Source organism: Filobasidium floriforme (assembly GCF_021052385.1).
Source record: "Filobasidium floriforme strain CBS 6241 chromosome Unknown HD553scaffold_8, whole genome shotgun sequence".
Classification (NCBI taxonomy): Eukaryota; Fungi; Basidiomycota; class Tremellomycetes; order Filobasidiales; family Filobasidiaceae; genus Filobasidium; species Filobasidium floriforme.
The window spans coordinates 930,389-946,471 of NW_025763629.1; the positions used below are offsets into that span (position 1 = coordinate 930,389).

The 16,083-nt window shown below is 53.0% G+C and overlaps 5 protein-coding genes and 1 non-coding gene across 6 annotated transcripts; 2 read left to right on the forward strand and 4 right to left on the reverse strand.

Moving 5' to 3' along the window:
- Positions 1-509: 509 nt before the first annotated feature.
- On the reverse strand, positions 510-1,641 carry HD553DRAFT_328575 (flavoprotein; the record flags this gene model as incomplete). The annotated part of the gene is made up of 6 exons (XM_046181881.1): positions 510-592; positions 705-882; positions 1,039-1,128; positions 1,220-1,258; positions 1,327-1,449; positions 1,531-1,641. 6 exons carry the CDS (start codon positions 1,639-1,641, stop codon positions 510-512), a joined length of 624 nt encoding a protein of 207 aa, XP_046037585.1.
- A 237-nt stretch (positions 1,642-1,878) lies between these two features.
- On the forward strand, positions 1,879-4,504 carry HD553DRAFT_309894 (putative glutathione-disulfide reductase). Its single transcript, XM_046179763.1, has 8 exons — positions 1,879-2,187; positions 2,281-2,400; positions 2,529-2,610; positions 2,782-2,953; positions 3,016-3,874; positions 3,970-4,108; positions 4,203-4,262; positions 4,369-4,504. The coding sequence occupies exons 2-8, from the start codon at positions 2,314-2,316 to the stop codon at positions 4,404-4,406; spliced, it is 1,437 nt and encodes a 478-aa protein (XP_046037586.1). The 5' UTR covers positions 1,879-2,187; positions 2,281-2,313; the 3' UTR covers positions 4,407-4,504.
- A 146-nt stretch (positions 4,505-4,650) lies between these two features.
- Positions 4,651-6,642, forward strand: HD553DRAFT_220786 (CDP-alcohol phosphatidyltransferase-domain-containing protein). Its single transcript, XM_046177241.1, has 8 exons — positions 4,651-4,920; positions 5,016-5,030; positions 5,094-5,127; positions 5,222-5,412; positions 5,519-5,632; positions 5,736-5,817; positions 5,910-6,218; positions 6,305-6,642. Exons 1-8 carry the CDS (start codon positions 4,739-4,741, stop codon positions 6,356-6,358), a joined length of 981 nt encoding a protein of 326 aa, XP_046037587.1. The 5' UTR covers positions 4,651-4,738; the 3' UTR covers positions 6,359-6,642.
- Positions 6,643-6,765: 123 nt separating this feature from the next.
- HD553DRAFT_328577 (translation protein SH3-like domain-containing protein) lies at positions 6,766-8,137 on the reverse strand (the record flags this gene model as incomplete). Its single annotated transcript, XM_046181882.1, has 5 exons — positions 6,766-6,861; positions 6,930-6,986; positions 7,064-7,514; positions 7,782-7,933; positions 8,087-8,137. The coding sequence occupies 5 exons, from the start codon at positions 8,135-8,137 to the stop codon at positions 6,766-6,768; spliced, it is 807 nt and encodes a 268-aa protein (XP_046037588.1).
- Positions 8,138-11,574: 3,437 nt separating this feature from the next.
- On the reverse strand, positions 11,575-11,669 carry HD553DRAFT_t40. The gene has a single exon. It is a non-coding gene; the product is annotated as a tRNA-Asn (tRNA).
- Positions 11,670-13,615: 1,946 nt separating this feature from the next.
- HD553DRAFT_295196 (uncharacterized protein) lies at positions 13,616-15,753 on the reverse strand. Its single transcript, XM_046178485.1, has 6 exons — positions 15,548-15,753; positions 15,414-15,437; positions 15,166-15,288; positions 14,568-14,948; positions 14,244-14,442; positions 13,616-14,172 (listed from the first exon to the last, which is right to left on the reverse strand). Exons 1-6 carry the CDS (start codon positions 15,571-15,573, stop codon positions 13,747-13,749), a joined length of 1,179 nt encoding a protein of 392 aa, XP_046037589.1. The 5' UTR covers positions 15,574-15,753; the 3' UTR covers positions 13,616-13,746.
- Between the last annotated feature and the right edge of the window lie 330 nt (positions 15,754-16,083).

Sequence of the window (16,083 nt, forward strand, 5' to 3'; positions counted from 1 at the left end):
AAACGCTCCCGAGATCAAGTGACATTTCGTGCGGCCTCTGCGGGTCATCTTCGCAATCCAAAGACCGGGAGAATTCATGGTAGTAGGTACAGGTACAGGCCAGCGCGATCTACGAACGAGAGAACCTGGATTGAGCTCCTTCGCATCAGGCGCAGCAGTGCGCGACAGTCGCTCGGTTCAACGATGCTTTTTAGCAATACAGTCCGAAGATCGTCGTCCAGGCGCCGCTCCTGAGTCGGTCGGTATTGCCTAAATCCTTCGTCAACAGCAATGACTGCCCCGATGAGATTGTCTCCGCATAATCCTCTGTACCGCGAAGCGAACTACCCACGGAGGAGCCGTTGATGGTCGGCGGGGTATTCCGTCGTAGCTGACGACGGGGACTTCAAGAGTGAAGCATGTGGCGTCGGCAACCGATTGATTATAGACTTGATGGCTGGCAGCCTCCCTCTGGTCTGCGTCGGCCAATCTTGCAATTTCATCGCTGATGCTGAAGATGACAGGCCAGCTCAACCTTGTCGAGGGATTTTGGTGTCGACGAAGTTGATGGCGATATCCACGATCTCTCTCCAATCCGTCATCGCTCCCGGTCCTGCAAAAGCAGACAAAAAACCACAAATCCGCATCAGAACCCAGGATCAGCTCTTGGTAATCTCACAGACAATCGCACTCTGATCAGAATTCAAAGTGGTAGCGCAACTAACCGATATCCCCACAAGCCAAAGCCTTGCCCGCCTGAGGCCCGTGTACCTCGTACCCGATCTCATCCTTGACTATCCGGAGTTGTTTAGCGGTGAGCGGATGGGTGTACATGAGGGTGTTCATAGCAGGGAAGAGGTAAGTCTTGGTCGTCGAGGGGTCGAGGGCGCGGAGGAGGGAGGTCTGTGAGAGGACGAGCAGGGAGAGCAGGGAGAGCAGGGAGAGCAGGGAGAGCAGGGAGAGCAGGGAGAGCAGGGAGATCGGGTAAGTAGGTTGTAGAGGTGAGAGCGAGGTGTATTTAGGAGGATTAGTAGGAGAGGTGGGAAGAGGTGGACTGACGGAGAGGTTGTCGCAGATCCCGTTGGAGATCTTGGCGAGCATGTTGGCCGAACAAGGACAGACGAGGACGAGGTGGGCCCATCTTCGGAGCTATTGCGGGAAAGATAAACAGGATCATGATCATGTTCAGGCCAAGAGTCAAACTTGAGTGAAGTCTGAAAGGAATGAGGCAGGAACTCGCCTCGATATGTAGGATCGGGTCGCCGATCTTGTTCCAAGTCTACATTCCAGAGATAATCTTCAATATCCCCGAGATCAATTGTGAGAGCGAGAAATGCATTAACTTACACCCCACTCGTCGTCATCCGTCCATACCCTGACCCGACCTTGGCTGGCTTTGAGGACTTCCTCCGGGGTATAAAAGGTCAGCGAAGTCTTGGTAGCCACCACTTGGACGTCGATTCGAGAGTCCTATGAGCACATAGCGAATTCGAACGTCAGCCCGTTAGCGACTGCTAATCATCTGTCTCTTGTTGTACGGAAGGAGCGCACCTCGAGCGACGCCTCGACGATGAGCGGGATCTTGATGCTGGCCACGCTGCCGCTACTGATCAGAAGAACGTTGACCTTGCCCGGGCGGGTGTGTTCTGAAGCGATGAACATGGTGGTAGTGCGACGAATTATCGGTCTAGGCTGGTTGCTGGTTTGCAAGTCGAACACTCGCAACTCAGATCCTTCTTCTTGATCATCAATTGATCGGAAGCTGATTACGACATATCTCGGAGGTATTTCTGCTTTCGGAGCCAATTAGAACTCGGATCCGGTGATTTCTAAGCAGAAACGGCGAGAGCGGCGACTGAAGTTGGTCAACGTCGACCTCGCTTCAAGTCTCTTAACTCTCTTCTATAACCAACAGCGACTACCGATCATCGCCACCCACCCTTGTCACATCGCCTCTATCTTGCCTACTCTCTCCCATATCATCTACGCTTCTCGCCAAGCGACCTATTCAACCTGGCATCACTCGCCCCGCGTTCACTCTCGCTCTCACGCAGCAGCGTCCGCGCGATCAACTCTGCACGTTCGATCCATACCACCACCACCACCACCGTCGTTTCCGTTCGACCTCAAGCTCAACGAACTCTTGTTACCATCGGATCAAGGCAGAACGCTTTGAACACCATAACTCCCAGTCGTAGATTAGATCAAGTACGCTCGGCTACTTTTCTTCTGCCTTGCAATCTACTTCAGCTCGATTCGATCCGGAGAGGCTGACCTGACCTTGGCGTCCGATTAACTTAGGCGTGGTTGCAGACCCGTAGGACACTCGCTACTATGCCCCCTATCACCAAGGACGAAGCTGAAGGTACCGAATACGACTTGTTCGTCATCGGAGGAGGATCGGGAGGACTCGCTTGTGCTGTGAGTACAGCAGAACAGCCTCTGTGCTTTGGAGAAGGATTAGAGATCGTTGTTCAGGGCTGACTCGACCTATCGCCTCGATTTCGATGGTGAAATGTGTTGATTGCTTGCCCTTCGGTGTTCTGTAGAGACGAGCTTCCGGTTCTTACGGAGCCAAGGTCGGGCTCGCTGAAGGTTCGCCTCAACTCGGTGGAACCTGTGTCAACGTCGGTAAGTCTCGAACAATCCCGCTCCCATCTTTCTCTTCATCTCTTCATCCCGGAATGACCAAACCTGACCACAAAATCGCATCACATCACACCAACTTGCCTTGCCTTCTGATCGCTCTCCGCTCCCAAATCTCAACTCAAAAACAACGTCCACGTGATTGTGACAATCCAGGATGCGTCCCCAAAAAGGTCATGTGGTACACGGCCGACGTGGCCGATAACCTTCGTAAAGCCCCTTATTATGGGTTCGGGGACGAGGCTGCTGAAGTGGCCATCCCGAAGTTCAAGTGGAACTATTTGAAGAAGAAGAGGGACGCTTATATCAAGAGGTTGAACGGGATCTAGTACGTTAAGACCGGGGCCGATTGTTTCGGGACATGGCTGACCAGAGTGATTTCGGTTGTAGCGAAAAGAACTTGGTCAACGACAAGGTCGCCTATCACCAAGGTTGGGCTTCGTTCGTCAGCAAGAACGAGGTCAAGATCACCAAGGATGACGGGACGTCTTACAACGTCAAGGCCAAAAAGATCGTCGTCGCCGTCGGTGGAAGGCCGACGATCCCTTCGGACGATGACATCCCCGGAGCCTCTTACGGGATCAACTCGGACGGGTTCTTTGAGATTGAAGAACAGCCCAAGAGGGTCGCCGTCGTCGGAGCTGGGTATATCGCCGTCGAGCTCGCTGGGGTTTTCCATACCCTCGGTACGGAGACTCACCTGATGATCAGGCACGACAAGGTCTTGAGGACTTTCGACCCTATGCTCCAGGACGTCTTGGGCGACTACATGGAAAAGACCGGGGTTAACATTCACAAGAACACCAACGTGAAAAAGGTGGAAAAGACCGAGACCGGGTTGAAGGTCTACACGGACTCTTCGGACGAACCCGTCGAGGTCGACGTCCTCCTCTGGGCCATCGGAAGGCACGCCAATACCGAGAAGCTCGGATTGGAGAACCTCCCCAACATCGAGCTCGACAAGCAGGGCGATATCGTCGCTGACGAGTACCAGAACAGCAACGTCGAAGGCGTCTACGTCATCGGGGACGTCGCTGGGAAGGTACTCCTCACCCCCGTGGCCATCGCCGCAGGGAGGAGGTTGAGCAACAGGTTGTTCGGACCGGAGAAATTCAAGGACGACAAGTTGAGCTATGAGAACGTTCCTAGCGTCGTCTTCAGTCACCCGACCATCGGGTCGATCGGGATGACCCAGCCCGAGGCCGAGGAGAAGTTTGGAAAGGACGATTTGAAGATTTACAACACGAGCGTTAGTTTAGCTTCGATCCTCTGACCGAGGCGTATCTTTCAAGGGGTCAGGAAAAGCTGATGATGTATCGTTTCATCTGTTTGGCGCGACCGCAGTTCAAGGCCATGTCGTTCGCCATGCTCGAGGAAAAGGACAAGCAGCCGACCTCGTACAAGTTGATCTGCCAGGGCGAGAACCAAAAGGTCGTCGGGTTGCACATTATCGGAGAGGGAAGTGACGAAATGTTGCAAGGATGTGAGTCGAGTCGATTCGAGCTCGAGCGATGATGGTCTCGCGAGCAAGAGGTTGCTGACAAGTTTGGCTGTTGTGTCGTTGCGCCTCTCAATAGTCGGAGTGGCCATCAAGATGGGCGCCACCAAGGACGACTTTGACTCGTGTGTCGCCATCCGTGAGTGTTTCTGTGGGGGGGGGAGATATCGTCTAGTCGATCGGGGATGGCTGATGATTTTGTTCCCGTCCGGCCGCCCCGACCTCTTGACCTTCCTATCCGCTAGATCCCACCTCTGCCGAAGAGCTCGTCACCTTGCGATGATCGTGCCCTACGCAGTGGTGTGATGTGGATGTAGCACGTCTAGTCTAGAAAGCATTGTTCTTATCGAAATGAATGAATGAAACTGTCGTCTGTTGTTATCTGGTTGTTTGGTCGGGCTCCTGAGTCAGCATCGTTTGTGGCCGTCGGCGACGGAGGGGAAGGAAGGGGGACTACGTCAGTTTCGGCGCGACGCGACCGACCTCTTCGAGCGAGCGTGACCAAGCTGCGATAGTACTTTTCTCATCGTCACCTTACCTCGGCATACGATCACATCGTGTCGCAAGCTATCAAAGATATACCTCTCTTCGAAATCTAAAGTTTGGCCCGCCCTCATGGTCACTACACGATCCGGCACCGAAGCCACACCGCCTACCGAATCCGCACCTTCGACCCCAACCAAGCAGAGCCTCGTCAAGAAGTCCAGCCTCGCGAAAATGAACCAACAGCAGGGACAGCAGGTCATGAGCAGCAAGACGAACAAGTCGAAGGAGAGCGTGGATGTGGATGCTAAATAGTCGGTCGAAGCTCGAATGTTGAAGTCAACAATTTGAAGGAGATCGGGGGAGGGCTGATTCTTGGGGAACTCGTTTGCTTTTTCCTGCGATACAGTGCGGTGGATCTTGCGTGAGTTCGGTGCGTATACCTAGTATCCGGATATCTGACCTGACAGACGTTATCCATTCGTAGCACACTTACCACGGATGAGAACGTCTTTCTGTTCGTAAGTAACCCCCCAACCCGTTTTCGCAACCTCGTCATGTCATGATTAAACACTCATCCACCTTCTTCCTTATCGTTATGCCCATTTCTAACAGGTTCCCAACCTGATCGGCTATTCCCGTGTCGTATTCGCCGCCTTTGCGCTCTACTACATGCCTTACCACCCCAAGGCCTGTACGCTATTGTACGGAGTGTCCTGCTTGTTGGACGCCGTGGACGGGATGGCGGCGAGGGCGTTGAACCAGACGAGCAAGTTTGGGGCCGTCCTTGATATGGTCACCGATAGGTGAGTCCGACTTTCCTGCGCTCTTCTCTGCTTGATATGAAATAAAAGAGAAGAAGAGAGGGAATCTTGGCTGACCGAGTTGGGGTTCGAATGTCGGCTTCTTTAGGTGCACGACATCGTGTCTGCTCTGTTTCTTGGCTGCTGGGTACCCGCGATACGCCTTGCTCTTCCAAGGTCTCATCTCGCTCGACTTTGCCAGTCATTACATTCACATGTATTCGTAAGTCCCAAGTCTACGCCTTGACAAGTTCAAGAGAGCCAGGGTCATTATAGAAGGGTGAGCTGATGTGAAAGATGGTCTTCGTTTTATGGTACTTTTTTAGGTCCTTGGCTACCGGCTCGACTAGTCATAAGACGGTCAAGAGCGATGTCAGCCGAATCTTGTGGTACTACTACAACGACAACGTAAGTCCATCCCTCGTTCTACACTCTGCGCCGTTCTACGCCTTCTTACCTTGGCTGACTTCACACGACCGCCCCTCGAACGAATCCCACAGCGCACGCTCTTCTTCGTCTGCTTTGCCAACGAACTCTTCTACGTCTGCCTCTACCTAAACAAATTCTACACCACCCCCTTGCTCCCTACCTCGTGGATCGACTGGCTCATCCACACCTTCTTGGGGACCACGGCAGCTCACCCTGAAAAGGCTTGGCGGCTGATCCACGCGTTCCCCGGATGGACCAACTTGATCGTCTGGTTCTTGAGGCAGTTGACTTGGCCCCAGATCTTGGCGGCCGTCACAGGCCCGATCTGTTTCTTGAAGAACGTCATCAACGTCGTCCAATTCTGGAAGGCTAGCAAGATTGTCAGTCTAGGATTCGAGATGACTCGTTTGGTGATCGAGTTCGACGCTGATAATATGCTCGGTATTCCTGTTGTTCGTCATCGCAGCTGGTCGGACTCGACTTGCACGAGCGCGCTGTTGCCCGTTCGAAGAGGGAGTAAGGCGACGAGAAGTGGTGAGGGATGGTTTTGAGCGAAGGGGAACAGAGGTTTCAAGGTGAAGAAGAGGGAGAATAAGTCGGGGAACGATCTTTCGAGACTGGGATGTGTATATAATCTCTCGAGACCGCATAAAACTATACCGTCGACTTTTACACTCCGTCGTGGACGCCCTCGTTTCCACAATTCTGGAGCATCGATCATGAAAGAAGGTGTCACCAGCGGCATATGATTTGAGACGAATGATGTATAAAATTTCGACACGCTCATCAATCGACTCCATCCCGACGACCACTCCCCGCGGAAAAAGTATACAATGATCCCCTCTCTCCAGCACGACGTGATCGCCCCGATCTCCGACGCCTCGTCCGTCCGGCCGCCATGGCACGATCCGATCAAGACTCGACACCTTAGATCTCGGTACGGTCGGTACCCCTGAGCAAACCAGTCCTCCTGGCGGCGATGAGACCGGCCTTCTGACCAGCGCTGGCGTAACGGGAGATGGTCTGCATAGAATCGTAAGAGAGTCAGCTCCCATGCATAGAGTGCATGATATCGATGTTCGCCTGCTTACCGAGGCCTTTCCGATATGCTGGTGGTTACCACCTCCGTGAGGGTGGTCAACGGGGTTCTAAGTAGCAGAAAATCGATACGTCCAGATCAGCACACGAGACTCGAATCCTGCAAACACGGGACGCAATCGCTCACCATGGCAACACCTCGAGTCTTGGGCCAGTTGTTCCTCTTGCCCTTGGCCCTGAAGAACGCTCGTCCGGCCTTCAACAAGGGCTTGTCAACTCGTCCACCTCCAGCGACGATTCCGACGGTAGCACGGGCCAACGACGAGATGGTCTTTTTGGAACCGGAAGGCAACCTGATTCGGGTCTTCTTGTCCTCGACCGAGTGTCCGATGACGGTAGCGTAGTTACCCGAAGTTCGAGCGAGCGAACCTCGGTCCCCGGTCTTCTCCTCGATGTTGCAGACGATGGTACCCTCGGGGCATTGTCCGATGGGGAGGACGTTGCCGATGTTCAAGGTGGCCTTCTTTCCGCAGTAGACGAACGAACCGGTCGAGAGACCCTCGGTGGCGATGAAAGTCTCCTGTCGGATCTTGTATCGGTAAGGGTCTCGGAAGACAACGGTGGCCAAGGGGGCACCTCTGTGGGCGGGGAAGGAACAGGAACGTTAGAAATACGTCGTTTTGCAAAGCAAGACGAAGAGGTGCAAGGCAAAGCGAGCTTGGTCGTGTGTGCGTGATCTTTGCTGCTCCATTCGTTCTTCTCGTCCCCAATTGATTTCTGCTCTTCTCGTATGTCCGTCTCGTCCTCTTTTCCAACACCCATTCCATGCACGTCCCGCACACACGACTCCGGCTCCTCCTTGCCCGCTCTCCTTCGTCGCCTCGACCCCGATCCAGCAGACTCACCGACCAGTGTCGTGGATGATGTCCTTGACAATTCCCCTGATGTATCCGTTCTTCTCGGCAAAGTCCAAGGGCCTGAGCTTGGCAGGGTTCTTCCTGTTGTGGGTGTGGGCCTTGAAGATCCCGCCGGATTTACGTTGGTTCCTGATAACTCGCTATGTACGTAGAATATGTGTTGCGGTATGTGGTTCCATGGCAAGCATTCAGAGGTGACGTTTCGAGATGAGAATATGTCGACGGGGAAAAGGAAAGATACGCATAGCAGAAAAGAAAGAGATTTTCACGACGCAGTCTCGACGTCAGCCTACGTCCCTTTCGTTCGATCCGTTTCCTATCACAAGCGTTGTACTGACACCCATTCTGACTTCTTTTGTGGTTGGTTTGGCGTTGGTCGACGGTGAACACGGAGGGAAGAAGAGCAGGAGGTCGTGGTTGTCAGCCTTGAGGATATCGATTGACCTTGGTCGAGATCGATCTGGACCGTTGCGAGGCGTGGGAGCAGCAGCAGGGACTCCCAGCCAGACTCTCTCGCCCACCCAGCACCATCCAGCAGCAGCCAAACCTCGCGCTCAGCCAAACTGCCCCCCCGCCTCTCGCACACACACCAAGTCGAACTTTGCTTCCGACGCGCAAACCGGTTGGTCCTCGTCTCTCCAGTATCTCCTGCTTCCTCGCCAAAGAGAAGCGCAAGCTCAACAAGCGCGACGCGTCATCCCTCCTCTTCCGGTTTCCCACGGGTTAACTCCGATCGCAACAGACCCATCGATTGTAACTCGACCCGATCGAAGGCGTCGTCACGAATCGGCATGCATCGATTCGAACACACTGCATCAAAGAGGGCCTGCTAAGCTTCGAGCGTTCAGGTTAACGAGCTATCCCGTTCGAGCGTTCCTTTTCCCGACGACCATCTAACCGCCGAAGCACGAAAATACTATTTGTATGGCTCGTATCAACGTTTACTCGATCTGCCTCGATATGAAAGCTTCATGACACGAATCATAGCAATAGACGTTTCGTCCAAATCTAGGTTCGAATTACCGATGTTTCACATCATCGCAACATTAAAGCTTCTCGACAACTTTGAACAACCTAGTCCGCTCCCCGCTCATTCAGATAAAAGCTCGGCATAGCACTACTACACGCAAAGCCGTCCGTACGGACGGCGGTTGACGTGCTGCGAAGCGTATCTCTTTGGCGTGATCTTATCGTCGTATATCCGAGCTCTTAGTCGTAAAGGGTCAGAAAGGCGTGAAATGGCACGCGTTTTCCGCGTTTCACATCTGCATCTGCACGTCGAGCGATGGGAACCCTTAGAGTTGTGATCGTGGCGACGATACGCGTCTGGCTCGTCCAAAACATATACTGTACATATGTTACAGAGGCTGACGTCCGCGAGACAATCTTTGTGCGATGGCATGCAGGTCATGGGGCAGTCCCGGCACACGATGACGAGAATAGCGACTGTTTCAGGATCGTCGAGATTGAGGGTCCGTCGAAGCTCAGGATCAAAAGCCTGGGCGCCGCAGGAGCGTATTTCAGGCCTGATTTGGGTAGGGCTTCGGTCGATCGTTTTGGTATATGGGGCGAAAGGCAGACACACGAGCGCGGGTCTGGCTGGTCTTCGTGCTGGATGGTACTGCTTAGAGCCTTCGTCTTCTGAACTGTGGTTTCGCGTCGATCAAGGCAACGAAAGAAACCGAGTATCTAGTCGAGAGGGAGCAGGCAACCTTGACGAACTGTACGATCTGATTGGGAGATTTTGTCAATGATTTTCTAGCGAAAACGGTGTATCTACGGTTCATGGGCGGTGCTATGTCATCTCGAAGCAGGAACTATCAATACGCGGAGGCAAGAATTCACGGCGATTCGCGTGTTCGGGGGGTTGATACTGCAACGCGGGCGGGTCCTGTGATGGAGGAGCGGAGGACATCTCCAAAGTCGATCATCTCGAAGTCGACGCAATGCGGCACAGTCCCCATTAAGAAACCATTTTACAGGAAATCATCAGAAAGTCGACTGGACGGTCGGATTCCAGCTACGTTTCGTGATTCGCAGCGGTTGAATCAGTACCGCACGCATTCCTCTCGTTCATAGGTCTCTAAGTTGGACGGTTCTGAAGGAGCTGGTTCCCGCTTGACTCGAAACGTGGGAGGCGGTTCGGCGCAGATACCTCGATTACTCGATGATGGCTCATTTAACTTTTACACTGTGCCTTGTCGAGGCCCATTAATGTGAAAGCCATCTGAACCACGGCAAACGTGGCTAAGGAAGCGTACAGATACGAACGCTACGACTAGGTGGGGACATCACTCACACTCAAAGCTAGAGGTCACGGTCGCATGCCCCATGAATATGAGATTCTAGCGTACGACTCGGACCGTTTGAACGGTCGAAAGAGATAGGATACGGCAAGCGACTCGACCGGGAAACAAACGACATCTTGTGATCGTTCTAGAGAGAATAGCGTCGGCGTTTCCGATCGTCGAGAGGTCTGCTTAGGTGCTCTCTGTCCGATGAAATGGAAGATCCCCGAATCAATATCTCATCGACCAGTGGCAACGCAGGGTTGTTTGCTATCAGCTTGCTCTATGCTAAATCCTCGCGTGTAGGTATGGGCGCTCTTGCCAAGGCAAATTGTATGGTGACGAGTGAGGGACGGAAATGACATTGTTGGCTCGATCTTGACATTGCATCTCATGCAATTGAGTCGCCTGTCTCAGGATTCCACGCGGATGGTGTAGCGGCTGCCCGCTTCTGAAGTCCGTCTTTACGTAGACTCCCATTCTCGTTCATCCATCATATCGAGAAGACATGACTTGGTCGCTTCGAGCAAGCTGCATAGCGATCATGCTATCGCTACGAATTCATACATTTTCTAGCGCAGGTTACTATAACGACATGCTAAGCTCTACGACTGACCTGCGAGGAGCGGATGGGCTCGAACACAAATAAAGAAATTTCCATGGAGATCGCGCGTGTTCTGGTTGATGGCCCGAGGTTCGTGCCTTGTGAAAGCGGCGTACTTGACCAAAACTGCGTCGGGAATAGTAATCCATATCGATTTGCGGCGGTTAAGATACAGAAAGCTGTGAAACGACGAATCGAGGTGTGTTTATGACCAGATGAAGTCTGACATGCGCAGTTGCGGCTCTTAACGCACACATGGACTCGAGACGGCCATAACGTTAGATCACTTTGACGCTGTGTACTGTAGTGGGTCCGTTGCCGATAGCGCTTGGTTGCTCGCGATGCAGGATTCGCGCGACGAGATCCTGTTGTCAATTATCGTTGTACTAAACAGAAAGGTTCCGGTGAATCCTTTCATGCGATAAGGGGGTACTGAACACGATAGATCATTCTCGCGGTGTCTCGCGTCTGATCTGAAACGCGATGATATCGAAGCAAGGGCCGATCGCCTTTCTCGTTGTAGGCTTACGGTCTCGCTTTGGAGCGTAGCTTAACAGTCGGTCTGAGCAACCTTGGAGGCACCGAATAAGGTCGATGCTTTGTTGTGACCGCCGGCAGACTCGGAAGCAAGCTGACGCTCTGTTTCGCCATGAAAGATTGATTCTACTGGGCTCGCCCGTCAAGGGCTCGAGTTGACATATTTTTTTCGCCCAAGCGTGACGGTTCGAAAGCTGAAGGACCATGTTGCCTGATATCGACATGTAAAGGCTGATTACTCGGTGCCAGGAACGTTCCCTTATTACGGGCAAGTGACGCGCTTCGAGGGAAAAGAACTGATATGAGCGGAAATATACATCGATTAAACAGCACAGAACGGGCAAAAAGTTTTCTTCCTCGGCAGGGCTCGAACCTGCGACCCCCGAGTACCGCGCAACATCTAAATTGTTTAACAGCTCGGTGCAACTACCACTGTGCTACGAAGAATCAGATGTTTGCTGTTTTGTGTTTTTACAACCATACAGAAAAAACGAAAGCAGGCGTGTCACAAAGTAAACAACTTTTTCGCGCGCGCGTTCGGGTGCCACGTCATCAGGGTACAACTCTTCGCGCTTGTGGCTCGCGGCTTGTGGCTTCCGGTGCCGCATATGAACGAATCGACCCAAAACGATATAGTAGATTCAGATCGAGGCGGTTCAAGAGTTGCCAGTAGTCAATCGTTCATACCACTTGACAACAAAGGGTTGAGCTTGTTACCCAATGTTCCTCGCCAATCGCAAAGGCCAGCTACTTTCTGCGTCGCCTGAAACCGCTCTTCACAGTTTACCTGTTTCGCGCGATGTGACAATTATAAGCATAGTTGTTTTCGACCACACATCTCGTTTCCGTTCAACCGTTCTCCATGCACTAATTTGTGTTCTGTATGTAAGGGTACCACCCTGGGCACATTTGGCTTTTAGAATGACTTGGTGGGAGGCAGGCCGACTCGTTCGATCGGTCCGTATGTTCAAGCCCTGACCAGGAGACATCGCTGCATAGGCAAACATCTAAAGGGTCGCAGGTTCGAGCCCTGAGTACGGGAGCTCATCTGTTGGTACAAGGGATCAGACTCCAGTTTCGGTCTGTCGTCTGAACCAGGAACCCCATATCATCGCCTCTGCTCCGCAAGGAGATGGGTGTATGCTGTGTCAACCACCGATTTGGCAAAGACCTTGGCCTCAACGAGAGGGTTCACAGCGACAAATACCTCCCCATGGAAACCCTACGTCAAACAAGGTGCGCTGTTATACGCCAGTTACTCCTCATGAAGGATCACGCCAATTGAACCTCGTCATATCATAGCTCCTCCTCGTGGACATTACGATGGTCTAGTCAATCTGGTCAACATACAACGCCCCAAGATCCAACGGCACTTATAGGCAGCCGAGCAGGTGTATATCGCATGGAGGATGATTCCGCACCATGATGATTTGTTGATAATTTACCCAGCGCAGGACATTCGAATGTTCTCAAGTAAAACCGTCCTCAAAACCTCACCATCTTCGACGCCAAAACGTAGCGCTCACGGCTGATACGAAGTAAGATGAAGGCCATTTGAGGAATGAAACACACTGGCCGTCTCCTAGTGGTGACACGGAGGATCAACGCATGAAGGTTTATTGTCAGGACCTCTTTCATAACGCACGGGAGGAATCCAGGGATTCAGGGACTGGCTACGGGGAGAGGCTCGGCTGAGACTTGCTAGGCTCGCTGAGCCCATTACGCAGGTTGATTTCGGTTTCGGTGGAAGCAGGAAGTCGAACGATAAAATTTGGAGTACAGCGATGGCTTCAGGTAGCGGGGCGCGGTCAATTGCTTTCTACAGCTCATGGTTGAAGAAGAGATCCATTCCGACGCGATCATCTTGATCCGTTGGTGCTTGTCCCTGGCGATTTCAAGCTGCATCTGAACAGGTGAGCCTTGACCTGGTGGGGATCCTAGATTTTGCTTCTAACCTATATGTGGGACAGATGATGTGACGTTAACCCAAGTGTAGCTGCATTCGGCTATTGAGCAATTGAGGACAAAAGGGCGAGTAATGGCAAGTTCCTTGCCAGAAGCGATTTTCTGCTATGTGTTGGACATGGATCTATCAACCTGAAGGCATCGACGAGATGCTGTCCTTGTTGCCTTTCCCAATCGACAGGTCGAGTCTACTTCACTTGGGCCAACGCGATGAAGCTGTCTGACAATTCAACAGTGCGACGGTACGACAGGGGCCAAGTTGAGAAATGACGGTCAAACCAGGTTATTACGCTTCTTGTCGATGACGATATGCTACGCGTGCTTAGCGGCATAGCTCCTACTGTATGAGGAGCGTTTGGTGCCCATGGCTCATCCTGCGTCTCGTCTTCCTCTTTCCGCATCAATCGATCTTGCAGTCGATCGGGTTGTTCGTCGTCGTAAGATATCATCCGCATAAAACGCAATACATGTCATTAACCACAAAAGATATATATATGCCCACATCACATGCAACATCGGTCCGAGTATGCCTGAGAGTCCAGACGGAGCCTAGACCGGCCTACTTTTTCTCCTCCTCCTTCGCCCCTCCTTCCTGTCCTTCCATACTCATAGCGATCGCCCTCAACATCGCCTCGTCCTCATCCTCATCCTCTTCCCCTGCACCATCACCACCCGCACCTGTCGGAGCCGCAGCTTGGTCCATATCGACATCATCATCCGACAACTGACCTGGCACCGAGATCGGCCCCGAAGTGTCGGATGGCATTCCCGTAGCGGGATGAGGTGGAGCTTGGGTAGGTTCGGACGAGGTCGGCATGGCGGGTTCGGGAGCGGCGAGTGGGTCCGTCGGGGTCTCGGTAGGGATAGGAGCCGGGGCGGAAGTCGAAGTGGAAGAAGATGCGGTCTCGGTTGATGCGGCAGGTGCGGAGGCTCCGGCTTCTCTTCGTTGACGTTCTTCTTCCTCTTGCAGAGACATCCGAATGGCCTATATAACAAAGACGGTCAACCGGTCAATCGAGTGTAAGGAACGACGGTGATGCGCGCGCCGACACTCACCATGGCCAACTCCGGGTCCATATTCGGGTCGATCCCAAAATCACCCCCCGCACCACCTGCACCCCCTGCGGCCGCTCCGAAATCACCATCTTGGTCCATCCCCTGGGCCATCCCAGCTCCACCTTCACCAGCGAGGATAGGAGAGGTAGCGAGCAGGTCGGAAAGGAGGTGAGGACCGGGTGGGATCGTCACCAGGTTGCTGAACGACGAGGATGATACCGAATACGAGTCGGATATCAGTATACGATTCCACCCCTCGACGACGACGAAGATGACGAAGACAAGCTCGCTTGTCAGAGCATGGGACGCAGAGGATAGACTCACCAATTCTCGCTGTTCTGCGTGGCCTCGATAAACTTGGACAACACCGCCTCGTTCTCCATCCCTTCGTCCCCAAAAAGCACCAGATCCACAGCCACATTGTTCTTCTTCAACTTCTTCCCCAACTTGACCAAAGCCTCTTCACTTGATCCCTTCCCCGCTGCGTCACTGCTCGAACCGATCCCAGTGCCGAAGGGATCGACAAGCGGAGACCCCAGGAAGACGACGATCCTCTGACGTTGATTCTTGTTCTCCCGATGTTTCAGAGCCAACTGGGCCACGTTCAGGGCGGTCGGGAGGTCGATGGATCCTCCGATGTGGTTGGTCTGGAGGGCGGAGAGGACTTTGCCTAGGTCTTGAGTTAGGGTCGCTAGGACTTGCGGGCTGGGTGATTGCACGGAAGCGGAGGATGGGGGATTAGGGGATTTGTAGATTTGATGATTTTGTTGATTCGAGGAACGAGATTGAATGTCACATATGAAAGATAGTTCAAGCCACAGATCAGCCACCAGCCCCTTTCACCAGCACATCCATTTCCATAACCACAACCACAAACGATCAAAAGAGATCGACATCTCACGAAAATGAACGCCAAACTCACCTCTGTCCGGCCATACTCATCACCCCACACGTGTTCTCGGGGTTACTCCCCGTCTTGGAGTTGAATACCATGGAGACGGCATCGTTCTGCGCTTGAAAACGGTTCGGTGCGTAGTCTCCGTTCCTGCAAGGGAAAAGCGATGTTGATGTAGGTATAAAGTGAAGGGATTGAAGGTCTTAAAGTTAGCGAAAGGCGAGCGATTGGGCGAGAGACAAGGCTGGTGGTAGTAGTAGGGGGGGGGGACTGACCTCATGTACTCGGAGTTGTCGATGCTACAACGTATAAGAGATCAAGAGCATGACGACAAGTTCAAATCAGCGATCGGACGTCGGACGTCGATATGAAGAAAGCAAGGCGAGATATTATCGAGCTCCGAACTTACACAATCATGGTAGCTTCGAGAGGCATGATGGGCGGGTCGTCTTCGGTCGTTAGGAGGTCTTCTGGGCTGGTGGTCTATCCGGTGTTTGACAATCTTTAGGGCGGGTCGGGTCGTAAGGCTTTCGACCGATGCTCGCTATGTTCGATACAGTATGCTCGATCCTGATATCCTGAGCTGACCACGACATCGGATCGCTGCAAGTTGTGGTCGAACGCTTCATCATCATCCCCCGACCACACGTCATGTTTATTCACAGAGTACCAGTTGCAAAGACACGTCATGGGCCCCCCCCTAACGATCAAGCTTATCAAACAAGTTGCTCCTGTTCCTGCGGGGCAACCGGACCGCGTGGGATGGTGAGAGGGGGGCATTCCATTGGCCCGGACAACGTCACTCGACCGCCTCGTCATCGCCCAAAGGTCCATCGGTCGACTTGGAGTCTCAGCTCAACTAGTTCCCCTGCTGCTCTTGCCCACGCGCTGTCACTGCCAGCGAGCCATCTCCCAGCGACAGCCCATGGGTGTCGTCGTCACCGC